Genomic DNA, 27245 nt, shown 5'->3' with positions numbered 1-27245 from the left:
ACGCACAATGTGTGTGTGTGTGTTAGCATTTGCTGCAGATGAGCTAATAGAAGTGCACAATTGTGAGGGGAGACAGATTGAGAGTGGGAGGCCTGGCGAGCGCTCGGAGAAGGAAAGATGACAAAATTGAACACGCGAGCGCGCGCACATGCCACATAATCAGTCTGGATGCTTATCTTGAACCCTCCTGCTCCTCGCATCCGATTGGCTATTCGGATCACGCCGCTGGAGCCGATCACATTAGACGCCGTGATGTGCATTTTCCATCCAATCAGGTTTCCTTTTGTGCGCGCTCTTTTGGGCGTTCAGATGCAAATCTATTCAATGGAGCACATTTTCATTTCCCATTGTTGGGCTGTGGGCAAATTTACAAGCAGGGGAGAGAGTAAAAAAAAAAAAAAAAAAAAAATGATGTTAGGCAAGGGATCTAAAGGGTTAAGTCCCACCTGTTCACTACAGGCGGTGGCAGATGCAACAAGTAGGAATGTTGTGCTTAGTTCACACTTGTTTTTTAAGTAGAACGTGCAATTAATCAACTTGCCAAGCAAACACAAATAATTCCTAAAGCACTGAGGCCAATGCTCCCTCTCATTTTTGACGCGTCTGAGCAAGCCCACTAAGGCCGTGAGCGCACACTTTGACTGACCACTGTGAGCAACATCAGACGTAGGCACTGTGGTCAAACAGTGTAGTCCATAGAAGTTACATTGCTCATTAAAAGGTTCAGATTGCATACCCATCAGAACATTTTGAAAAGCAATTTTGTGTTTTTGCAAGTTTACACTGAAAATGTCAACAAAAAAAATACATTGCAAACCAAACCAAGCCAACTATGATCCATAAATTTGAAAGGTCGCTTCCAACTTTTTCATTTTTTTTTTTTTTTTTTTAATCCACGATGATATCCCTGTCTGTTTTTCTTGGTGTAAAACTGAATTATTGCTTGCAGAATATCTTTCGCAATGCATGTTGAAAGCTGAATGATGCTCCCAGACAGTTTTAGGGTTCATGTTATATTTCCTCCTATATTTAAAATACAGAATTCGCTTTTTGTGCACCGTATTGTCTGTGTTTTCATCCTCGATCAGGCTGTGCCAAGGTGGAATTTTAACATTAGACACCATCTCATCCTGTACTTTATACTTTGGCTTCAGACCAGACCTTTTTACTCAAAAAAAAGAGGAAAATCTCATCCAGTTTCCCCACTTTTTCTTCTATTATTCACATACCCCGATATTCATTAAGGCAGGGGTCACCAACATGGTGCGTGCGGGCAAATGGTAGCCCGTGAGGACCATATAAGGCGCCCGCGAGGTATGTTCTTAAAATACCATAAGGCCACAAATTGTTACTATTATTTGCGCTTTAAATTCTGAATCTGACTTGCTTACGTGAATTAAAATTTTAAAACACCTGTAATGTCATTTTTAAAACAAAAAATATTTTATGTTCGTGTAATGAACTGAGTCTGAAATTTGCCGTAAACAGGTCACGTAGCCTATCATACAATCTGTGCTCATCCGCAAAAAGGTTGCTGAGCCCTGCATTAAAGCAACAGCACTGCTTTCTTTATTTTTTAATTCCTTTACTTTTACCATTATTATTATTGAGAGTAAACGTAAGCAGCATGTCTAACTCTCTTTGCTCTACATTGCCCAGACTGTGTTTGTAACTAAAGCAGTGGTGGTGGTCGGTGTTTGTAATTATGAGTGTACCCCTTTAAGTGCGGAGGGGGCGGTGTCAGGTAAACTAGGAAGTAGAGTGTGTGTTTAAAAAAAAAAAAAAGACATAACTAGTTCACTGCGCAGGATCTGTTTTCATCTGCGCTGAGTGTGCGACAAGTGCGCAAATGCGCAGTTGCGCAGCTCAGACGGAACACAGTGACTGAGGCAACTCTCGTGCAAATGATATCTTAATAACGCACAGCTCTCTGTCCGCATAACAGCGGCGTGATAGCATCAAGCAAATGCTGCCAATGCTGCCAGAGAGGGCTTGTGGTAGCAGCATGATTGGACAACACTGATCTCTTTGATTACAGCTCACAAAGGGAACATTATTCCCGCGCTTGTGGCATCTCGATGGGGAAGCGTTTCTCGGGAAAAGGGAATAATAATAATAATAATAATAATAATGGCTGCAGTCTGCCCGTCGGCCGCGTTGAACTCACCCTCTTCACGTAACTCTGAATCACGTCCGGATCAGCCGCCTGATGGCCGGCCGCGCACACGTCTGTCTCCAGTCGGTGTCTCCACAATCTGCTTTCCTGGCTTCTCTCCCAGCTGTAAATTGAGAAACGAAAGCTTCCGTAACAAACATCAGTCGCAAAAACCCGACGAAGAACTTCGCTTCAATTCCGTTCTCACGAAGCAGAAAATGCGCCTCCTCGGGCTTGGGTTTACTTTTCATTATCGCCCGGCGGCGCCATTACCCACTTTCCAATCGGCTTTGATACCGTCGCCCGCTTTATCGGCTGCGGCGGACATTTTCCTCGTGTTCGTGGGCGCTCCCTCAAGCGGAACGATCGCACCAGAACCATCGCGTTCGCTTCGCGAGGAAGTGGCTGCTTTCTTTTCCATTCCCCGCAATCACAGCAGATTTATTAGATGGGGGGGGGGGGGGGGAGTTGGAAATGCAGCTCCTACTGCAAGATGTGATCATAAAAGAAAATAATAATAATAATAATAAAAAAAAAGCAGTATTGAAATATGGCTCTTCATATTTGGAATGAGGTCAGGGAGAAGGCCGTGGTAATATACGCTCCGAGGCGTAAGTGACATTCCCGGCTAGATTTGAAACAGTTTATCTGTCACTTTTTTTTTGCGCCCTCCTTTCGTTTCTAGTCTTTTTCTTTCTCTCTTTTTTTTTTTTTTTATTAAAGGGGCCGACGGTGATGTGAAGATAAAAGACCTTGGATAAAAAAAAAAATAAGATGGAGGGGGACAAAAGAAAATGAGGGAGGGTTTGGGTCAATGGAGAAGGGGATGAAAGAGCGAAGAGACGGTTTCGCGCTTTCATTGGCCCGCCGGTGACGGCCGATGATGCAATCGGCCATCGCCACGGTGACAGGTGCCGAGCAGTCGCCGGACCGGCGGGTGAGGCACGTCGGGATCCCGGCACCTGTCTGACTATTGCTGTCTAATTATGCGTGCATTACCAAGGCGTATTGCCAGGTATGATTTGAAACGTGTCTGTTATTGCAATTGCGGTTTACAGTGTCGTGTCGAAGTACAACACAACATACTAAGAGTGCTTTTTAATATCTAGGTCACCTGACTGTATTTACATCAGCCACTGAAGTGTAAAAACATGCATTGTACAAGGAACCCCTTGATAATTGCATCTATTTTTATTAGTTAATGCCACTTAAACGTGGTTGCATAGCACAGTTATCAATAATAGTGAAAAGTGAAAGAATTGGGGCAGCGAGCTGGAATCAAACATTTCTCCGCCTTGATTCATCTGCTTTAATTTGACATGAAAAGATGAAGGTAAGCTGCAGACTGTTGTGCTGTTGATAAAACGCGTCCCCTTGTCACATCAATGAAGACACAAAAGCGGCAATGTTTGTTTGGAAATTTGTTTCCGACGTCAATTAAACGCGCGTGCAGCATTGCCTCATAATAGCCCAAATTACGGCTCCGTTACATTGAGTATGATGGCTTATGAAATATTCATCCATTTTTTTAAATAATGCTTGCTCTCATTTGTCCAAGCAAGACGGATCAAAGTTAACTTGGGATGAGGGTTGACCTAGACTGGGACATACAGGAAAACAGCAACTCACATGCGTGTTTTTGGAATGTGTGAGGGAGGAAGCCGGAGTCCCGTGAGAAAACCCACGCAAGCACGGGGAGAGTATACAAACTCCACTAAGGAAGGCCGCAGCCGAGATTTGAACTCAAAAAGTATCTGTAAGGTCGATGTATCAAGGTCACTGTACAAGATGAGCCACAACACTGTTCCCTGCCTTCTCCATTTGTGGATAATGGCTATCACGGTGGTTTGCTTGGGTCCTAAACCTTTAGAAATGGCTTTGTAATACACTGGCCGCGTTTATGTTGACAGACATTCTATGAGTGATTTTTTGATTAAACAGTTCGGAAAGTAATTAGCCTTGTGTAAGGTCAGTGAAAATGAGATTTCCAGAAACTGCAATTAGCAATAATGAATTAATCATTTAACAATGAGGTTAAATTGGGCAATTAACTTTCCACGCTGCTTCAGCTAGCTTTGAATACTTATTTCCCTTATCATACCTCGGTGTTTCTCGCACCAACACAGCCCGGTGGAGCTGCCGCTGGATGCGGGCGTGATGGGGACCGCAGGGGTGCACAAACGGGTGGACCGAGACCAGGACGAAACCCTGCGAGTAGAGCTCTCGGACCTGGACGGGAAGTTCTCGGACCGAAGAGAGGCAGAGCACCGACGACACTGGCACCTCTGGAAGAGACAGACAGAGGTACAGAAGTGCTACCGATTGAGGAGCCGCAGCGCAAAAATACTGAGTAGAATTTTTCCCTCTGAGGAAAACCATATGGCATCGTCACGCTAAATCAAAAACTAATTACACTAGAACGCCTTCTTCACTGTGGCCTCACAGATGTTCAAGTGTGCAAACACTTTAACTTTGTTTTTAATCGTCACATTATAGTTACGGTTGCCTGCGTGGGACATAATGTGAAACCACATCAATGGTTTTTCCAGTCTTGGGCCAGGCGTGGTTTAATATGGACCTTGATTTTCGTGCCACGGTTTGGTTCATATTGGGTACTTTAAGGGAACAAACCATCACCAACCATCCATTTTCTTTGCCGCTCATCCTCACAAGGGTCGCGGGGAGTGCTGGAGCCTATCCCAGCTGTCAACGGGCAGGAGGCGGGGTACATATTCTCTCTCTCTCTCTTTATATATATATATATATATATATATATATATATATATATATATATATATGATAACCTCGAAAGGGGTTCGATTGCCTGTAGAAGCCAGAAAAGGGCATCGAAGCACTGTTTTTGCTTAAACAAAACTCCTCAACTCACATCAACATAGTTCCTTGGCACAAAATGGCGGCAAAGCGCCACTTTTATGTACAAAAACCTCCTCAATTCCCTCTAACACGGTTCATTGGCAAGATGGTGCCATAGCAATGGTTGTTTGGCTGAACATAACAGACACAAACATTTAAAGAAAGACAACGCTATCACGTTGCAGGTTTTTAGCGCGTGGTATAAGCAGGGCTCGTTGACAGATGAAGGAGAAAAAAAGCAAAGAAAAAAATACCTTATTACCACACAATGAAAAGAACCCCCACACGCCTTCTCACTCGAGTGGAAATGGTTAGCGGAGCTTATCGTACGGGAGCAAAACTGTCACAGCAAATGCACGAGGGGCATGTTTATGAGAAGCGCCCTCTCGGGGTCGCCGCATTGTCGTCAGCCTCGCTTGTGTTAAATGCGCGTTGGGGAGGGAACACCGGTGGCGGGATGCCGAGTGAAGCCAGGTGTGCGCGCGAGAGAGAGAGAGAGGAGGATTGGAGAAGTGAAGAAAGAGAGGCGGGGGGGGGGGCATGTTTGTGCCTGAACGCTTGTCATGCTTCCCATTCAGTCTCATTTGCATTGGTCTGGAGAAGAGGAAATAACCTGAATAAATTAAAAAGGTGCACACGCACACACATACACACAAGGAGAAAAACAAAAAAATCACGAGCCATCTCATTTTCAATTTGTTCTCCATCATCTGCCGCGCTCACACATAGCCAGATGCACACAAACACGTGCGCATATGACACCTGCCAGCATGCACCGTGGGTGAGAGGAGCTCATCCTCATATTTTTCTTGTGTGGACCAGCCAACGTGTCCGCACAACAAACAAGGTGGGACGGCAAGGGGTTATGCTACACAAACAAGTACACACAATCACACAAATTGCTCCTTGCAACAGAAAGAGGGACAAAAGCATCATCTTGGCACGAATATTTGGAAATGGGAGAAGCTTTCATCCACCAAACACATAAACGGGTGTCTGTGCGCAAATCTCCGAGCGGGATGGTAATGATTATATTAGCAGCTGGAGAGCACGTTGGTTGGCGGTGGCGGTAACAAAGATCCCGTCATCAGTCGCCATTAGCGCCGCGTGGCGAGGCCTTGCTCGCCCTTCGGCGCCATGAAACTTCTCACACGGGTGCAGCAAAGTCAGGAGGGTGGGACACTTCACTCTTGGGAACGCCATTTATACCATCTGCCACTGAGGGGATTAAACACACACACACACACACACACAAATAAAGAGGCTGAAATTTCCCCTCCAGAATGGAAACACGGATGGGACCCACTGATTTTATAGGCCCTGCCTGTGAGGGCAAGGAGGTGCAAGCTGGGACTGCCGACAAGAAGAACCACGTCAGTATTTATAAAGGCGTATGCGTGGTGATGTGACATCGAGTGTCTGCGATAAAGAGGAGCACGAGTAAGTGTGCGCGGGAATGTAAACAACAATGTTTGTCATCTGTGTGTAAATACTTCGGATGGATTTTCAGTGTTTAAACTGGATATCAGATTACAAGACACCTCATCAGGCACACCTGCACAATCCAATGGGAAAATATATTAAAAAAAATGTTCAGAAATGATGTCCTTATGCAATAATTGCACAGTTGTAGGAAGGGAGTTTACGGAAATCTCTATTTATTGAACCAGAATCACAATCAGAATTATCTTTATGGCTGTATAACAACCATGCAGTCATGGGCAAAAATACAATTTTCTTTCTTTAACCATGCAACAAAAATGTTTTTTTGGGGAGGGGTGTGGAGGGTGAAATGGATTAATGGTTTCTGAATTCATTTCAATGAGTCAAAATGCTTTGAAAAATTGATTTGGTAAATTGAGCTCAGAGCACCGCCATGAACCTAATTGAAATCCGTTCGTGGGCGGCATCCCATTTTTGGGATGTCATGATTTTCACGCATGATATCCTTCAGGATATCAAAATATTGAAGTGTTTTCATCTGAAGCCATAACTTGGTATCTGGAGAGGATCACTCGTCGGTCAAAGTTAGCGCGGAGTTATTTCCCTTTCCTTCCTGACCCAACATGGCTGCCTCAAGTACACACGGAGCGTTTTCCAAGAGAAGAAAGGGAGAAAAGTCAGTATGCAACCAAGTTTGTCTTCAAAATGCTAATCCATCAGTATTATTAATGCGCAAGTGTTGTTCTAAAATAAGAATTAATTAATAAACACATCTCTAGTATGGACCACTTCACAGAACTGATAACATACCTGTCCAAAATCATCTTTCTACATCTTTTTCACCCTTTGTTTTATGCGTTAAATGAAAAAGAAGTGTTATTTTGTGATTGTGGCCTGTTAGGAGACGTTTATCTCTATAAGGCAAAAAATTGCCACGCTGCCCATGAATGGGCTAAAAACAAGACATTTAATGACGATATTTTTTTATTTTTTTTTAAACCCAAGCTGAAACATTTTTAGGAAGAAGGCTTTGTAGCAAGCATTTTTTTTATTAATCTTATATTGGCGCTCATTATAGCACACAGGTGGAGCAAACATTGCAGCCATTGGGGTGTATATGACGCTACCCTTTACACTCGATTTCACTACTGTATGTAGTATGTATACTGTAACTAGAGATTAATAAAAAAATGAATATCGTGGATGATTATAAAGTAGGCATTGTGGCATAGCACCCACCCAGCGTGCATTGCCGTTAGAGATGAAACATTAAGCCTGCCAGGTGACGAACGAGGATTAGGGCTCACAGGCGCCCTCAAGGCTTATCCTTGCTTTGCTGGTAGGTTCACTTTTTTTTTTTTTTTTTTTTTTTTTCATTATTCAGATTGCCCTCTAATGACTTGCAGATATTTCAGGAAGGGATCCGCGCCAAAACGGTGGCTATAAAACAATCAACTTCCTGGAGCCCGGAGCTCCCTACTGTTCTGGGAATGCAGCCGCAGGCTACGAAGGTTGCTGGTCAGCATCTGTGGAGGCTGGAGAGGGCTCCACTTAAGGGAAACGTGTCATGGGCGGGGGTGGGGGGGGGGCAGGAGGTGGGGGATGTACGACAGCTTGAAGCAAAAGGCTCACCGTATACTGTGTGACAACAGCTGAACGCGACTGAACTGCGGGGTTTCTGCAACAATGGCGGCGTATAGTTTGTGCGCTTGTGATTCTGTAAACTGCTTTTCTTTGTACATAGCGGCTCGCCGTCATCGTGGCTGGAGATCGCTCACGTGACGTGAAAGATGGCCCGTGAAAAGGAACTCTAAAGGAACTCTCGTCACGCAGCCCCTTTTAAATCATCTCGGCGTCGTCGCAAACGCTCACGTGTTCCCTTGAGTGAGCGCGTCGGGGCAGGGCACATCTCGCTAAGTGATGGATTTGTCTTTCATGGGGTGTCTCGACCAAATCAATCACAAACGCGCGGGGGCGAGCGAGCGCTTCGATAGCACAGATGTATGATGTAGAAATATGTGACGTTTTATCAACAAAGTACATACAACATGCATAGAGACTTACTGGCCACTTCAATATCTAATGAAATCCAACACAAGAGGCAATTAAAGCCAAAAAACATTGTTTAGTAGCTAGTTACTGATAATGATAAAACATAAAAAATAAAGCTAGCATGACCCTTTTAATACGTCCGGAAGGCCTGAACATCTGGTCATACAATACAATGCTGATTGATTGATTCAGTACTTTTATTTTCATTTTTTTTCCCTGCACTTCTTACTGAAGAAGGGAGTGTCAAACCAAAGCTCGCTCGTCAAACTTTGCATCATGCGACTCGTGAAAATGGCAGCGCCCCTGAAAACTGACAATTGTCGATATTCTTCTCAAAACACTATTAAATGAGAGGATTTAACATCACATTGTCTATATAGAGCACATATCACATGACCTATTGGATACATTGTTCAAGCAAAGCACTGGAATTCCCCTTTAAGAGCTGTTTCTATTATTTTTTTAACCAAATAACAAAAAGGAAATATTCGAAACACCTTTATGAATATATTGGGAAATGAATCGAACAAACAAAAGTGTCCCTAATGTTGTGTCCACTCATTGTACTGTTTATATCAAGAAGTATTGTGAGAATGGAAAAGATTTGAAAAATCAAAAATTCAGTTGTGGATGAGAGCGGCATTCACTTGTGTGAATCGTGACCAAATTTAGACATCGTACCAATAACTAAAGGCCCCGCACACACACACACACACACACACACACACACACACACACACACACACACACACACACACACACACACACACACACACACGCCGGTGAACTTGGCTGAGAAAATTAGCCACGTTGTAGTTTTAATGAGCCGAGTGGTCGCCGTCTCCCCCGGGGCGGCACAAAGCCATCAGCAGCTCCGGTCCTGCGGCACGGCGCCATCCCAAACTCCCTTCCACATCCTCCACTCTTCGCACCACTTCAAGTCCTCCAGTCTTCCACGTTAACGTGGCTATTCGTCCACAACGTCCGGCAATGGCAGTCAACGGGTTAAACCATTATTTTGTTCGCATCTTTTCTCCACTAACGGGCTCCTTGGTCTCACACCCTCTTGTTAGTACATCATCACACTCACTGGCTCTGCTCCTTGGGTCACTGTCCCTTACTTGGGACCTTCATACAGACAAGATGACATTTCAAGGCGAGATGATGTCACAGGGCGCAGCTGTTGGATGATAAAAGCGTAATAAGGCATTCGATTTGCGCTTTATGGTGAGGCGGAGTGCGACCCGCGAGAGACGCGACCCGGAGGCCGTGCGAATACCAGCCGACCACAATCAGGCACCGTGGCCTAGTACGACTTAGTCGCCTCTAAATTCGGATGCCCCACTGGGTTCTAAAAATGAAGAATTCCACCCCCGTTTTCAGGGAAAGAAAACTCAAAAGTGGGACGAAACAGTCTTTGTGCCTTTCGTTTGGCTTTTTTTTTTTTTTCTTTGCTGAATCAAAACCATAGATCGAACTCTTGCGTGATGTCACGTGACCCCTCGGCGGACTTGAGAGCGTCAAAGGATTAACTACGTCATTTTTTTTCCTTTTTGACGCTCCCTCCAAGAGGAGGACCAGCTTCAAGAAAGGGTGTTAAATAGAAAGCAGAAGACTCCACGTCAGAAATTACATTCAGTAAGTAGATTCCAGTGTCACCATATAAGTGGTCACTTGTCAGTAGTTAATGTTGAGTCTTACAGTAGTGCTGTCGTGATCCAATCCTGCGATTGGCAATCAGGGCCAATCGCATAATCTTAAAATGAAGGATCATATTTAATCATTATCCTAATTCCTATACGTCACAGTATGACAACAATCCCGGGGGTACAAAGATTTTGCCAAGTCATGCATTTGCAGTCAGCCACGGTGTTCTCAGTAGTGGGCGGGGCCTCGCGAAAAAGGTCACACCCCTGAGCATGTGTTCAAAAGATAGCCACAAGATTTCATGCTTGCCCGTGGGATGAGGAAGCATTTTGCCGACGCGGTCAACAGTTAGGACGAGCCAAACGATACTAAAAATGAAGTCGGCAAAAGTCGAGCGGAGCCTGACAGCTTGTTGGATGACATCAAAGTGTTGGAAGAGTGACGGGTTAGCAAATGTGGTGAATTGATAAAACGACTTATGATTTCAAAGAGAACTCTAATGTGTGAATTATTTGGTGACAAGCAAACTTGTGTCCCTGGTTGCATTTAACGAGTTAAATAACCAATAGTGTTGCCTGGAGATCAGCGGAGTGGAGCACTCGCTCACCTAGCATTGAGCTGGCTAGCTAAAAGCATTAGTGTTGTCTTGATATTGGCGGCACAATGGGGCTCAGCGGGAAAGCGTAGGCCTCACAGTTCTGAGGTCCCGGGTTCAATCCTGGCCCTCCCTGTGTGGAGTTTGCGTGTTCTCCCCGTGCCTCCGTGGGGTTTCTCCGGGGACTCCGGTTTCCTCCCACATCCCCCAAAATATGCAACATTAATTGGACACTCTAAATTGCCCCTTGGTGTGATTGTGAGTTTGTCTCTACGTGCCCTGCGATTGGCTGGCAACCAGTTCAGGATGTACCCCGCCCGTTGACAGCTGGGATAGGGTGCAGCACTCATGTGACCCTTGTGAGGATAAGCGACAAAGAAAATGGATGGATAGTTTCATTCTGTCTTCATTTGTTGCTGCACCGTTTGTGATCTAACTTCAGTTTCTCAGTTGTAACATTGCAACTCCGATGCCAGTAATTAGCATAATTAATTAAGGCAAAGTTATGTGATTTGGTCGAATACACAAAATATATTTTTTTATTTTGTGAGTTGGTCTCTATCTGGCAAAACTGCTGCCTGGTGCGAAGTCATTTGAGTTGCCTTCACTGCCTGCCGCCATTACGAAGCTCGAATCTTACAAATTTTTGCTCCAAAGTCACAGCAAAAATGACATGTATCTTAAAAAAAAAAACACTTCTTAATCAACGTATGTTCCCTGTGACTGGAGAAACTTTTTTTTTTAACAGTAAATTTGTAGAGCGCATTATTAATGCACATCAAATTGTTTTTCCCACAGTTTTAAAATAATTGCTTTTCATAATTTTCAAGGGGGCGTTTGGATGGTGGTGGCTGTTTATGTCTCTATGTCCCTTCCGATTGGCTGGCAACCAGTCCAGGGTGTACCCCGCCTCCTGTCCGTTGACAGCTGGGATAGGCTCCAGCACTCCCCGCGACCCTTGTGAGGATAAGCAGCAAAGAAAATGGATGGATGGATGGATTGATATTAACTGATTAATCCGTGTGTCTCAATACTTTTGTCATTTTGTGTTGTTCCAAACTCAAGCAAACAAACATTTAAAAACAAAACAAAGGCAGACTGTCTGAAGCTCTCTGATCCCAAGTCTGTGTAGAAGATACTTCGGAGGTCCTCTCTGAGAACACGAGTTTAATAAACAGTCACATAACTCAGAGGGGGAAGCAGCTGTGATATTTGTTTTTCATTACCGACAGTCATCAAGTCACACTGGCAGCCAAATGTTATTATTAATGGCAGCCAAATTGAATTAGAGCGTGGATTTGACCGCAGGTTTCTTTTTTTTTTCCCCCTTCCCCAATGTCAGGGACAGACATGAGGATGCCTATATCGACCCCCTGCAGACACACACACACACTTATACAAATAAATCCCTTTCCTGGGAATGAGCTCTCTCAATCTCCACAAACAATCAAATAATCCTCCAGGAATCCTTCACTCCTCTTGCTCTCTGTATCACAAAATGGAAAGAGGATGGAACGCACACCGACATGCGTGCGCACTCTCCCTCGCGCACACGCGCACACACACACACACACACACACACACACACACACACAAAACACACAATCAATTCATAATAGCCATGTGAGTAGAGTCATCTTAAGGCCGCTCAAGATGGCATCGGCGGGTTTACCATATAAATGACCCGCCTGCCCGTCTGCTTGAAGATAGCAGCGACTCTGCTCCCAAAGAGACCAAAAAAAAAAAAAAAAAAGTCTCGAGTGCGGAGGGATGAAACGGTTTACGGTTTCACCGACGGCATTCTAGGCCAGGGTCGACACGTCAAAACTATTTTTGACTCATCTGAATGATCATAATCATAATGAAGGAAAGTTTTATATTAGCTAAATAGCTGGCTGTTTTTGGCTCAATTGAACATGTGCAGCTTGTGAGGTGTTGGATGCGTGAAAAGTCACTCGATGAAGAATGAAACAAGTGCATAAGATTGCTGATTTGATATATACAGTGAAGAAAATAAGTATTTGAACACCATGCTATATTGCAAGTTCCCCAAATTAGGAATCATGGAGGGCTCTGAAATTGTCATCGTCGGTGCATGTCCACTGAGAGAGAGAATCTAAAAAGAAAAATCCAGAAATCACAATGTATGATTTTTTTAAACAATTTATTTGTGTAATACAGCTGCAAATAAGTATTTGAACACCTGAGAAAAACAATGTTAATATTTGTAACAGTAGCCTTTGTTTGCAATTACAGAGGTCAAACGTTTCCTGTAGTTGTTCTCCAGGTTTGCACAGACTGCAGGAGGGATTTTGGCCCACTCCTTCACACAGATCTTCTCGAGATCAGACAGGTTTCTGAGATGTTGCTGAGAAACACGGAGTTTCAGCTCCCTCCAAACATTTTCTATTGGGTTTAGGTCTGGAGACTGGCTCGGCCACACCAGCACCTTGATATGCTTCTTACGGAGCCACTCCTTGGTTTTCCTGGCTGTGTGCCCCCAGAACATGAAGATACCACCCCCATAATTCACACAAGGGATGGTGTTCTTGGGATGAAACTAATCATTCGTCTTCCTCCAAACACGGTGAGTGGAATTATGACCAAAAAGTTCCCTTTTGCATTTTCCAGCTGTGTGGAGTTGTACAATTTTGTCTTTGGACAGCTCTTTGGTCTTGGCCACGTTACAAGTTTGAGTCTTACAGATTCACATCACCTCACACAGGTGCGTCTGATTCAGGATAATACATGAAGTGGAGGTGGACTTTTAAAGGCGGACTAACAGGTCTTTGAGGGTCAGAATTCTAGCTGATAGACAGGTGTTCAAATACTTATTTGCAGCTGTATGCCACATATAAATCGTTTAAAAAAAAAAAAAAACATACACGGTGAGTTCTGGATTTTTTTTTTAAAGATGATCTCTCTCACAGTGGACATGCACCTACGATGAAAATTTCAGACCCCACCATGATTTCTAAGTGGGAGAACTTGTAATATAGCAGGGTGTTCAAATACTTATTTTCTTCGCTGTAGCTGAAAAATACACTAAGCAAATAAATGCTTTGGGAGTGAAAGCGAGGAAATGCAAGTGATTCCCACTTGTCGTGCATACAGATAACGCTTTACTAATATAAACTGGTCAGTTTTGAGTTACAGTCCAAAAATGTAATTACAGTGGTGACTTGAGTTATGACTTGGGTGTAGTTCCGTGACCAAGCTGGTAATTCAATTCAATTGTTCCCATTGAAATATATCAGGGTGTTCAAATACTTATTTTCTTCACTGTATTACTTTGTATTGAAAATAAAGCGTGCTTTCGGTTCATGGATCTGGGAATTTTCTGATGTGATTTTGTCTCATTAGCAGTTAAATATTGATGCCTCTAAAGTTACTTTGCGTGGTTCAATGTTGCCTCTTCAGGATTGATTTCCAAATTTGTGATGTGAGGTGGATTAAGTCAGGTAAAGCAGCTAAAGGTCCATTTCATTGTAGTTTTTTCATAAAACCGCAATACAAACAACAACCACAATGATTTTGGTATTCATATTACATTGTCAGACCGTTTCTACATGAGCAGCCAAGAATGCTTGAGTGAACAATGTGCGAGTACTTGCTCAATGCGTACTGCAGGATCGGAGGTTCAAAAGCTCTTTTACGAGAAAGAGAGAGAGACCTGAGCCTGGCCAAGTTTTGCAACAATAACAGCTGTTACTCATCTGGGAAGACTTGTCTGTAAGGCTTTTTGTCAAGCGATCCAGAAGTCTTGAGGTCAGAAGTCATTGATGTCAGCCTGGCTAATAATTTCCGTCTTGTTTATCCCAAAGGTGTTTGCTGGACTGGAGTTTAGTTTATCGACCTTGCTTTGTGTACTGAAGTACAGAAAGGGGCCTTCCCTAAACTGTTGGAAGTAGAGAATTGTCCAAAAACAAAGATTTAGGGTGGGAAAATCCCAAGCCTTGATGAAAAGAGTTGAGAGAAAGAGTACTTTTTGTCCATGTCGTCTTCAACCTTCGTGGCCTTTCATGCGTTTTAAAACAATTTCAGGCCGGCAAATCTGGTTGGACTGCAGCAAACGGGCCAAAACACAACAGGGCCGTCCGGTAAAACCGACTAGTTGGTCTCCAACTGGTAGCGACATCGTGTCTGCCGTCATGTCTGCTACAGTTTTGCATTAGAGAATCACCCGCAGCGGATTTCTTTGAGCCCCTTGCACCTGTTTCGGCTTGTCGCTTCATATTGTACGCGGCGCTTCGCTTGCGGAAAAAGCCACGAGGGGAGCGCAACCGTTTTGTTCTATCTGCTTTTAACGCTCGCTTTCCCCTCACTTTGCTCGCCTTTCTAATCGCGCCAACGGTCCACGCGAGCAACACGGTGGCAGGGTTTGTATTTTTAGAAAGTGCAAGCCTCTGGTGGATTCTCTTCAAACTTTTGTCAAGATGCTGCAAGTGCACGCCCACACGTTAGCAGAGTATTTTGCAAATGTTCATTGAATGGTGCAAAAAAAAAAATAATTCGCATCATTTTGTGAAGCAGAGGTCACATCAACAACGTGCGCAAATATGTGAACTTTCAACACGCGCTGACTCACTGCACATGCACAAAGTTTATAAGCTGTTTTTTTTCTGCCTTCAGGATACTCACAGTGTGAAGACTTGCTAGCGTTCAGCAGAGTCGTTGGCCTAAACATTGCATTTCTCCGGTTAAAGTTGGAAAAAGCAAACGTGAAAGTCGAAACACGGCACGAATCACGGCGGCGGCAAACTTTGGAGTCCTTCGGGTCCCGGCGGCATAGCATAAAAACAATTTCCCTTGAAAGGTTTTGGCGAGGGACCAAATGGCAATTATACGGAATGGGTTTCCCCTCGCTGGAGTGGAACTGTGACAAATGAGGAAACCTCATCTAATTGTGACATTTCGTCAATGTTGCCATAACCTTTAAAGAATTGATTGTTTACACCAGGGGTCACCAACCTTTTTTTTTTGAAACGGAGAGCTACTTCTTTGGCACTGATTACTGGAAACACACTTGTGAAATGACTTGATATGTTACTATTAATGATTCAATATCTGTGGGAAGACGTTGAAAATAATGAACACATTGATTGCATTGTATAGACCGTTTGCGACCACATGACTACATCCAGGGCACGCGGCCATGTTGGATGGGTTCACTCGACTGACGCGCCATTCACGCTATCGCTTTTGCATACAAATCAGTTACACAAATGTTCGTACGACTGTCAGAAGTGACGCATGACGGCTAAAAAGACTTTGGAAAGTTATCCCTGCTCATTAGGTGTTGTTTCAAGAAACCGTTACGACAAGAAGTGCGCTTTGATCGACAATATCGACCCATATGCCTTGGAGAAACACAAATGGAGCACACAACTGTGGGCGTCGGTAACCTATCCAGACATCGTTCCACTATCGCCTCTTCTCGACAAGCGTTTGCTTATCCCGTGGACCAACTAAAGAATTACAACTACTTAGTTACATGTGTTTACAAACCAAGATGGTGCCCGCGTTCTAAATCGGAAGGTGTGTGAAGTCAGTCGAAAACTGTCCATTGAATGCGCAAGATCAACTCAGCAGACAGTTCATTAGGTACACCTGCACAGGACCCAAACTTTAAACGCATCATGTAGCACCGTTACGTCGATAAACTATGTAAACAGATGCTCGCTTTTGTGGTGATCAGTAAAACTAGATGGGGGGGAAAAAAAAAAAAAAAAAAAAAGATTATTTCACAATCTGCATTCTAAATCAATATTGACCCATTTTGGATCCAAAATATGAGAAACGAGAGAAGAGGAAGTACTTAGGGACTGGCCAGAGGGCGTTAGACTTGCTTGGCTCAAACTTTCATTTCGCTTTGCTAGTCCGAAGACTCAACTCGACTCGGACTTGAAACGTGCCTCGACAAGTTTTGCTGGTTTACATTTGAAAATATGTATTTCGAAAGAAGGGTTGTTTTATTCGTACAATGCGAACAGATCTGGCAATCTACCAGCATGCTGTGATGCGGAGTGCGGAGGTCACCTGACGGAGCAACTGCCGTGAAAGGAGTTCTAAATTTGGATTCAGGGATTATGCTTTTGATAAAGTCAGGGAAAAGACAAGGCCAAGACGCAGGATTTCCAACTCAAAAGACACTGGAACATGACATGCTAACTGCATCCGTCACGATGAAACACACAAAGATAAATAAACTTCATTAACGTCACATTTTCACTGATAGCTGGTCACACGTTAGTGATTCATGTGCCCTTAATTGGTGCGACAATAAAATAATGCGGGCACTGATTTGCGATCATGAGGAAATTAAAAAAATGAATTGTGAATGTTTTACTGCAAAGCAGCTAAAGTGTGAATATATGTGGCGACTTGGCAAGATTGTATAACTTGATTTATGATTACTTGCTACGCAGACTTGAGGTGCTTAATTTTTTGCCACAGTAATTTCGGACATTAAAATTTACTGATAATGTCCACATTCAGCATCCCATTTGCATATCGTGGTTATACCGCAGTTCGCAGTACAGCAAATCGTGCCAAAACTTATTTAATTTCACAACGCTGGGCAGATGTTGGTAATGTTTTAGCCACAGCCACGCCTGCGTAGCCAAGAGCGTTCAAGAAATAAACAAGCAACACATGACTTTTTTTTCGTTTTTTTCATCCATGGAAGAGTTTTTCAGTCACATGCCTCACTGAGATGCACACCACATTGAGACATCGTTAAAGCCCAAGTGTCATCCCTATAAACATTCTAAAATAGATATTGAAATGAAAAATACACCCCGGACATTCGCCATTGAAAACACGCTGTGGCCCCTACGATGGGTGACGAACACGCCCCTTCTGACACGGAAGTTTTTTTTCGAAGAAGTGACTAGGGAAATATTACCCTATCTTTTCGAGCCATATTAAGATGATATGCGGATCACTTCAAACTAACAACAGACTCCCAGACAGTATGTATGGAGCCAGCGTGGCTGAAGCTGTGCTCATCCATGAGGCACGACAGCTGTATAGACACCTGCCTGTCATTGGAAACCCACAATTCTCGTCCTTTGCACCCGTGCAAATCCATTTTTCACGACAAACTAGGTCTCTTGGAAACTTATGAAGGGGTAAATCAATCCTCCCGACTGTTATTTATAATAATAATAATATCCAGCAATGCAACGAGCCGGCATTTTGGCCAACACGAAGGAAGAACGAGCTACCTTCCTGCAGGTAAAACTAATAGAAACAAAAGAGACCGCTTGAGCGCGCTACTGCCTTCGTCGTCACTTCCTGCTTCTTCTCGAAAACAAATCCCTCGAGAGGATTTTTATGGCGGGAGTTCCAAAAAGCCATATACGTCAAAATCATGTTTTGTGGTAAAAATGCGTCCATACCGGCTGCTGTTTTTTCATTAATAATATACTAAAAATCATCCATTTCATGACAGTTGACCTTTAAGTTAAAACAACCATCTATCAGGAAATATCCATACCTTCTTTCCCCAAGAGAAAATCCAGGAAATGGTAGGTGTAGGAGACTCCCACTTTGGTCTCCACCTGAGGCCTTCGCAGGGTGGAGTAGATGTTGCCTGGGCTTTGCGTCTCTTCGGCTTTGCGCAATTTAGGGAGCCTACACCCCATAATCTCTGCAGAGAGGAGACAAGGAGATGAGGAGCGCAGATACTGCTGCTAAAACCCGGCATTGATGGAGTTGCTAAATATAAGAATACATTCACACTTCCTGGGAAGTCCGTGTACGTTTTAGCGCTCGTGCGCAAGATCCCGCTGTGGGAAATAATGCGTTTGGTTCTCTCGGGCGGTGTAATGCGGCAACGTTGAAATATGAAACTGTCACCCATTACCTGCTTGCCAGGCTGCGATACGGCCGTCTCCTAATCAGACGTGGCTGATTGGGAGCGACGTGTTTGATCAGAATGAATTAAAGCCGAAATGAGAGTGATTTCCTGCCCTGTCAGGCGCGGCGACGCGACACCAGACAGAGAGGAAAGACGGGAGAGCTAAGATGGCGAGCGTGTTGTAACGCCATCCAATTTATATGTTGATCCACAAGGTCAGCATTCCATCACAAAGAGATTTTCTCAAGACTGCGCGGGCCCAACAGGCAATTAAAATGACAATTTATGGTGCTCAAAATTCCCTAACCTCCCTTTGACGCTTCAGAGAAAGCAATATGGATCCAAAGCTCTCGGTTATTGCGCCGAAAACAGGATTGAGGTGCTTTTCTAGACAAATAACATTAGACGGGAGGCAGAGAGGGTCAAATCGAGACGGCGACGTATGACGAGTTGGCAAAACTCATCAAGCAAATCAACTGTGACAGCTTCGCCAACCTCCAACCGTCAATTACAGCTAAAATTCCCACCCGCCACGCTTTACAACAGTCACGTTGGTGTGTGTGTGTGTGTGTGTTCACGCATGCACTCCATCTCCCCGAAGGCCCGCCTGTACCTCGACTTGGCGGCCACGGAGAAAGGCACAAGTGCACAGACATTAACTGGGCTAATGATCCTAACAGATGACACGAAATAAGCTATATTTCTACATATGTTCGAGCTTTGGCTGCGTAGCACGTGCCTTTCCACAGGCTATAAGGTGAACGATAAGATGCATTTTCATACATCATTTGTTGTGAAACATTCACTCATCCTTACCGTAGCGTGCAGCTGCATTCTTGCCATTACTTTGAGGAGGCAGTCGAGTATTCCACTATTTCCTCTTAATTGTATCTTTAGGCGGTGGAGTAGAGAGAGCTAATGAAGTGGCGAGTGGACTACAAAGTCGATTTGGTCTTCAGGTAGTTGGCTCGAAAGGCCTTCCACTAAATCTGTTAGATTTTTGAATTTTTTTTTGGGCCATATCAATCTAATCTGCAGAATCAGTCATAAGAGTAGGACTCCCTTCCAAATTAAATGTTGCATCCCACCTAAATAATTTTCGACCGTTGCTTTAACCTCGGGTGTCAAACTCGTATTTGTCGCGGGCCGCATTGCGGTTAAGGTTTCCCTCGAGGGCCATTATGACTGTGAAACTGTAGAAATCTTTAATTTCGTCATCGTATTTACTACGCGCACATTTTATGAATTTGGAATTTAAAAAAAAAAAAAAAAAAAAAAAAAAAATCAAGGTAAATGTGTTTTTCAACCATTTATCATATTTGGTTACAAAAATGCTTACCATTTATGATGTATGACAATTTGAAATTTTGGCATATATTTTCACATGAATCATGGAAGTTGGGTGATTTGCCTTCACGGGCAATGTAAAATCGCGGTGGGCTGGAGCGGGCCCCCGGGCCTTGAGTTTGATACCTGTCCTATAACCAATTACTGTCATTTCCGCCCAATGAGAAGCAACTTTTTTCCACACGCTTTCAACCCTGCGGTTTATGCGGTGATGCGGCTAATTTGTACTTTTTTTTTTTTCCAAATGGTCGCAATTGGGCACCAAAGAGGAAAAGTCAAGACCAGTGGAATATATGTGCCGATGGGGTTTTACCGGTCCGGCCCTGTTAGCGCTGCGCTAGCGTGTTACTGCTGTGTCTCAGTGATTTTTACCAGTATTTTTAATTTTTTTTAAACAGGCCCTTTTAGCGCAGCGGCACTAGTGTTAGCATTAGCGAGGTGGCGCTAGCGTTTAACTCTTTGTGTACTGTCTTTTTTTTTTTTTGTAAATATCTCGTGTTCCAATGTGGGCACTTGGGCCCTTTGCATAGCTGTGGCCTATCGTCTTTTGCTTTCGGCTTGTCCCGTCAATCTCTTAAAAGGTAATAGTGAGACCAGTGGAATATATGTGCCTACAGATGCCACAAGATGGTGCCAAAGCACTATTTTTGTCTAAATAAAAACAACTAAACTCCCTTCGACGCTACAGGGTTGCGGAAAAGCATTACCGGAATTTCCGGCCTATAAGCCGTGACTTTTTTCCCTCACACGCTTTCAACCTTGCGGTTTATGCGGTGATGCGGCTTATTTGTGCAGTTTTTTTTCCTAACAGCCGCAAGGGGGCACTAGAGCAGAAAAAGTAAGAATGAGACCCAGGGAATATATGTGCCGAAGAAGTGACTTTTACCGGTCCGGCCCTGTTAGCGCTGCGCTAGCGTGTTACTGCTGTGTGTCAGTTATTTTTACCGGAATGTTTTTGGGGGTTTTTTAACCGGCCCTGTTAGCACGGTGCTAGTGTTAGCGCGGTGGCACTAGCGTTAAACTCTGTACCGTCTTTGTAAATATCTCGTTTCAATGTGGGCACTTGCGGCTTCTACACAGCTGCGGCGTATGTATGCACCAAATGGTATTTCCTTTACAAATGTACTGGGTGAGGCTTTTAACCAGGTGTGCTCTGTAGGCCGGGAATTACGCTAGATTTCTATCGTGTCCTCACACTAACCGTCAATAAACCTTCAGTCAAGCTTTGACTCGCAAAACGTATCTGTAGCTATCTGCACACATTCTAGAGTATAATGTATTTTATTTCAACGCTTTGTTATTGTAATCTAAGATAAACGCAGATTTTGAACTGCTTTAGAATATGTACACGGCACAGCTGCATGCTATGCCGTTATATTGTGTTGTTTTATAGTATTGACCGTTTCTATTGTTGATATGTGATAGTAGTGCTATTAAGAGGCGGATTAAGTCATATAAATCCCTAATTGCGTCTGTGGTACATTAGTGTTGATAAATAGCAAGGACGGGCGTAATAGTTGATTGATTGTTCTTCTACTGTATGTCACAACTCCAATATTGGGAGTGTTTGCCATGCCATTTAGGGAGAGCAATTAATCAACTAATGGTTTGTTAATTTTCCCCATAATTGATCAGTGCAATTTAGTCAAATGCATCGTTCGAAAATCAATACGCCAACAGATTGCTACGGCATCCCCAAAGCCGGTGGGGAAAGTCACCCATGACGTTAATAAGCGAGGATGGATGGATGGAATGCACTTTCAAACCACTGACACAAAGGTTTTTGCTATTAAGACAGATCACTAAAATTTCCAGAAAATAATGCTCGGTGACTCGCTGTCCTCGTACTGTAATTCAGAACTCATCATGTCATTTGTACACAAATGCTGAATGCGTGGAGAAGTGTAGTTTGTGGAAATGCATTGCAAGATATGCTGCTTGCTGGGGGGGTCGGTTGGTAGCTAGCGCTAATGGAACAGGTGTCCAAACAGGTCCAACAATATGAAGGACCGCTAGAGTCTTGTGATCTGTCGTTGCCATGGCAATGATAAAGCCACATTACAAGATAGTGTAGCTTCAAAACACCTTTGAAGCCAGTCTTTTTAGGTCGTCGTACAGAAAGGTTTGACCAATCAACCGTCACTAGTTTACACTTTTCTCACCATCATGCCAATTATGTGTCCAATTTCTTCTGGTCTTCGTCGCTACTTTGTCACATCCTACTGATGCCCTCATGCTCGCTCGCCATCCATTCACCCTTCTGTGCGCTCAGTCCATCTGTCCGGTGGCTCATAAGAGTTCCCGCCGCATACACGATCTCCCCCCCCCCGCCGAGCCCATCTTGGGGCGTAATCTACAAGAATGTTTCCAGCCAGCCACCACGATGCCTGAGTTATGACTAGCTTAGAGCGCAGCCAAGCATTCGGACTCCCAAGGCCTTAGCACAACGTCTAGGCACGGAGACGGGTCAACATCACGGTTGAGGGATGAGACAATGAAAACCAAACTCGACAGCAACGCTGCGCTTGTGTAGAAACTCGAGAAAGTTCCAGACTTCGAGGCCTTTTCAAAACAGAATCTCGCTACTTGCGCGCACACAAGGAACAAAAAGGGCCTTGCTGGAGCCAAGCGAAAGGAAAAGGAAAGAAGACGGCCGCACTGCGGAGTGCTTCTCATTTTGAGAATCTCTTGTAACAGTCTTGGAATTGACAGACGATTTGCAGGAGCGCGTAATCCGTCTTGTCTGCTATTCCTCTTGAATACACACGCTCAGGGAGGGGAGTGGGGGGTGGGGGGGCTCCTGCCTCCAGTGGCGCAACAGACGTCCGCCGGGGAGGAAGAGCCCGACCGAGCCTGAGAACGTTCGCGGTAAACAGCCGGAGCCGCTGGGGAGGCTCCGGTCATCCAGTCAACCTGATCGTTCACCTTCAAAACAAATATGTAGTGGGGCAGGGGGAAGAGGGGGTGTTCATTTAATGCCAAGCACCCAACCACGGCTGCGTCATTATTTGGAAGTTACTGGGTGGCGCTTTGCAGACCTAATAAATCTGGAAAATTCTACTTGAAGGTATGGTGAGGGAAAGACGCGTTTCACTTAACTCACCGTTTCAGATGGACAGTGAAGAAAAGAAGTATTTGAACACCATGTTATATTGGAGTCTGAATTGTCATCGTAGGTGCATGTCCACTGTGAGAGAGATAATCTAAAAAGAAAGATCCAGAAATCAAATCTATGATTTTTTTTTTTTTTTCAACGATCTATTTGTGTGATACAGCTGCAAATAATTATTTGAACGCCTGAGAAAACCAATGTTAATATTTGGTACAGTAGCCTTTGTAATTACAGAGGTCAAACGTTTCCTGGAGTTGCTCACCGGGTTTGCACACACTGCAGGAGGGATTTTGGCCCACTCCTCCACACAGATCTTCTCTAGATCAGACAGGTTTCTGGGATGTTGCTGAGAAACACGGCTCCCTCCAAAGATTTTCTCGTGGGTTTAGGTCTGGAGACTGGCTAGGCCACGCCAGAACCCTGATATGCTCATTGGTTTTCCTGGCTGGTCACTATCAGGCTGACAGACCCAGCCATGACCCATCTTCAATGCTCTAACTGAGGGAAAGAGGTTGTTCCCCAAAATCTCACAATACATGGTCGCGGTCATCCTCTCCTTAATACAAAGCAGTCGTCCTGTCCCATGTGCAGAAAAACACCCCCAAAGCACGATGCTACCACCCCCATGCTTCACAGTAGGGATGGTGTTCTTGGGATGGAACTCATCATTCGTCTTCCTCCAAACACGGTGAGTGGAATTATGACCAAAAAGTTCCAATTTGGTCTCATCTGACCACAAAACTTTCTCCCATGACTCCTCTTAAGACGGACAAGTTTGAGTCTTCCTGATTGTATGGGCTGGATAGGTGTCTTTATGCAGCTAACAACCTCACACAGGATTCAGGATAATACATGGAGTGGAGGTAGACTTTGAAGGTGGACTAACAGGTGTTTGAGGGTCAAAATTCTAGCTGATAGACAGGTGTTCAAATACTTATTTGCAGCGGTATCACACAAATGATTACAAAAAAAAAAAAAATCATACACTGTGATTTCTGGATTTTCCTTTTTAGATGATCTCTCTCACAGTGGACATGCACCTACGATGAAAATTTCAGACCCCACCATGATTTCTAAGTGGGAGAACTTGTAATATAGCAGGGTGTTCAAATACTTATTTTCTTCACTGGAGCTGAAAAATACACTAAGCAAATAAATGCTTTGGGAGTGAAAGCGAGGAAATGCAAGTGATTCCCACTTGTCGTGCATACAGACAACGCTTTACTAATATAAACTGCTCAGTTTTGAGTTGCGGTCCATAACAGTAATGAAATACAAATGTAATTACAGTGGTGACTTGAGTTATGACTTAAGTGTAGTTCCGTGACCAAGCTGGTAATTCAATTCAATTGTTCCCATTGAAATGAATTAAAATGCTATTAATTTGTTCCAGACTAAAACAAAATATGGATGATTGATAAAGAAATGCACTGAATTGCATATAAACAAAAATGCATATTTGCCGTTTGGACACGAGGTGCCGGTTCATGCACTTAGTTTTCTTTCCCGTTTCTACTTTCATATAGCAACTATCAGCAAATCTGGGCCCTACTGACTCACAGCATCCATTAGAGAAGAAATTGTGAATAAAGTGAGAAGGCCAAATTGCCCTTCCAGCAACATTAAAGTGTTTTCATCGGGCTGGGGAAAAAAAAAACAAAAACAAAATGGCAGACACACTAGTCTGCACTCTGGTCAAATGCAAAACAACTTTTTTTTTTTCTTAAATCAATTTAATCTGCTGAAAGACCGGACGAGGTTGAGGTCTTCCATTTTTTTACAACGGGGACCTGGCCAAGTGGTCAGCGGCATGTCGCAGAGTTTCAGACAAGTTCCATTAAGGGATTAAAAATAATAGCAATAATAAGAAATGTACATATATACAGTTGAAGCCAGAGGTTTACATACACAGTCATTGTACATTAGGATGACTCATTTGCACTAAAGTTTTAGCTTCCTGGCTGATGTCTCGAGATGTTGCACGTAATGTTCTTTCTTCATGATGGTACCCATTTTATGAAGAGCTGCAGTTCCCGCTGCAGCAAAACAGCCTCACAGCATGATGCAGCACCCTCATGCTTCAGAATCTGTATGGTGTTCTCAGGTCTACAAGCTTCCCCCTTTTGTTCTGGGGTTGAGTCGCACATTTCGGATCAAAACATGTTCATCTCTGGGACATACAGCCTGTCTCTTTGCCGAGCGGTGTGATGGCTGCATATTCCAATGATGTATATACTTGGGTGAAATTGTGTGAACAGATGAACGTTGCATGTTCAAGCATCTGGAAATTGCACCCAAGGATGACCTTTCCTTGTGGGGCTCCACGATTTGTTCTGCGATTTTCAGATTTCTTCTGATTTTCTCATTTCAAACATGGAAGCAGAGTTTTGAAGGTGTGGCCTTAAATACATCCCAATGTGTGCTGTCAATTAACTCGTCAGTTAACCTATGACCTCATCATCTCGGCCTCCCCATGTTCTTTCAAGACAGTACTTTTCGTGGATGCTAACTTTTAATCTCGAAGAAAATATCAAAATCTCTCATTATTGTGGCATTTAACAAAATTAAATAATTTCAGTGATCCTGACTTGAAACAGGAGAGGTTTACTCTTGATTTGTCTTCAGTGAGCCAAAAAATGAAACGTGTTTTTGCACAGTGTATGTATACCTCTTGAACCGCATGAAACACGAAGTACAGATTTAACCCTTTCATGTGTGTCAGAGGATCAACCAGCATGTCTTCAAAGAGATGCTGTAACATTTGCTCCGTTCAGTGCGCGAGAAGCCGTGACAGCTGTGGCAGGACATCATGCCTTGAGCATCTGACAGTTCCGGAGCAGAGGAAAAACATCGCCGTACTGGAGCACCGACTCGGACATCCTGGCTCAGTGTGATTTTTTTCCTCTTTCTCAATCTCAAAGCGGTCATCAAGGGGACCAGTCTTGAAAACACGGACGGCATCGAGATGGTTTTGATGACAAAGCTGCGGTGGATCCCAAAAGACTCCCCCCCCCCCCCCCCAGAGTGCGTGAAGGCGTGGCAGAGAAGGCTTGGAAAGTGAGTTAGACTCATAAGGGATTATTACTTCCAAGAGACTTGTAGTTTGGGATTTTAAATGTTTAGTGACGCCAGTTCTGACACACATGCAGACACCCAAGTGCCATTTTCTTTCATAGATTGGCCCCATGTTTAATCTCACATTGGTGTTCTTTTTCCAGACCTGTATCTGAGGTAGCAAGGGCACAATCCAGTGTTTTTCCAAAACGTTCTAGATGTACCAAGATGTTGTTTCAGCTCCACGAGTGTTCCATGTGAATATAAAGCATCTTAAAAATGTCAATTTATCTGATGCACTCCTACGACTCCTCATAGGGTTCCAGTTTACACGCTATTAAAAAAAAAATGTTGCAAATGACACCATATTGTTTGAAAGATGGACACACACCTTCGACCTGTGACACTGACGAACGGATTCAACATTTCACGCAATTCGATTCCAAACACTTTTCCCTACGACAAGCTAGGCGAAAACTTTCGACACATTGGCTCGGTTAAATGTCACGCAACTTATCCTTCGATGAGTTTTTTTCGGGAGGGAAAAAGTGTCGTTTGGACAAATCCTCCACGCGTGTGTAAATAGTTCGAAGTGAGACGAAAAGGAACAAAAACTCACCGTGCTTGGTGCTCGTCGGCGAGCCGTCCTGGGTACAAGGTATCCGCCGACGACGCGAGCCTCCTCGGCGCGGCTGGTGGGGAGACACACGCGTGGGTCCGCTGGCGTCAACCTCTTGACAAGGCTGGGCTGTGTGCTCCCTGCTCAGCCACTTGGAAGACTTTTTCGACGGAGAGCGCCCCGTGACGTTTTCTCAACGCCCACGCCCCCATCAGGTGGTACCCATACAGCGCTCTGTTCGCCCAATCACGGCCGCCTTTGAGTGCCATTAGCCGAGTGTTGCCGCTAGTATTTTTTTGATGAATTCATATTTCATAAGCAGCAATCCGGAGCCATTCATAATTTACAGAGGTCTGACTGGAGGTGGGATGGGGCAGGGGTGACCGCAGCACTCTGGGGACCCCCAGCCACACGAGTCGACAGCGACAATAACCCACCCAAAAATTAAAATAAATTACAGTTGCTAGTGAAGACAAGCCTGAA

General features: G+C 44.1%; 1 protein-coding gene across 1 annotated transcript in view; it reads right to left on the bottom strand.

Annotated features, from left to right (window-relative positions):
* rftn1a (raftlin, lipid raft linker 1a) overlaps positions 1 to 27025 on the bottom strand; it is a 35381-nt gene extending 8356 nt beyond the window's left edge. Inside the window, exons 1-4 of the mRNA XM_061813804.1 lie at positions 26763 to 27025; positions 18268 to 18420; positions 4257 to 4440; positions 2168 to 2279 (exon numbers count right to left, since the gene is read on the bottom strand). Of these exons, the coding sequence (XP_061669788.1) occupies positions 2168 to 2279; positions 4257 to 4440; positions 18268 to 18415 (444 nt within the window). The 5' untranslated portion in view covers positions 18416 to 18420; positions 26763 to 27025. The remainder of the gene's footprint in view (positions 1 to 2167; positions 2280 to 4256; positions 4441 to 18267; positions 18421 to 26762) is intronic.
* Positions 27026 to 27245: the final 220 nt, after the last annotated feature.

The sequence above is a fragment of the Syngnathoides biaculeatus genome, chromosome 1 (assembly GCF_019802595.1).
Source record: "Syngnathoides biaculeatus isolate LvHL_M chromosome 1, ASM1980259v1, whole genome shotgun sequence".
Classification (NCBI taxonomy): domain Eukaryota; kingdom Metazoa; phylum Chordata; class Actinopteri; order Syngnathiformes; family Syngnathidae; genus Syngnathoides; species Syngnathoides biaculeatus.
The sequence above is the reverse complement of the archived record's forward strand: the minus strand, read 5'-3'. Positions and strand labels throughout refer to the sequence as shown.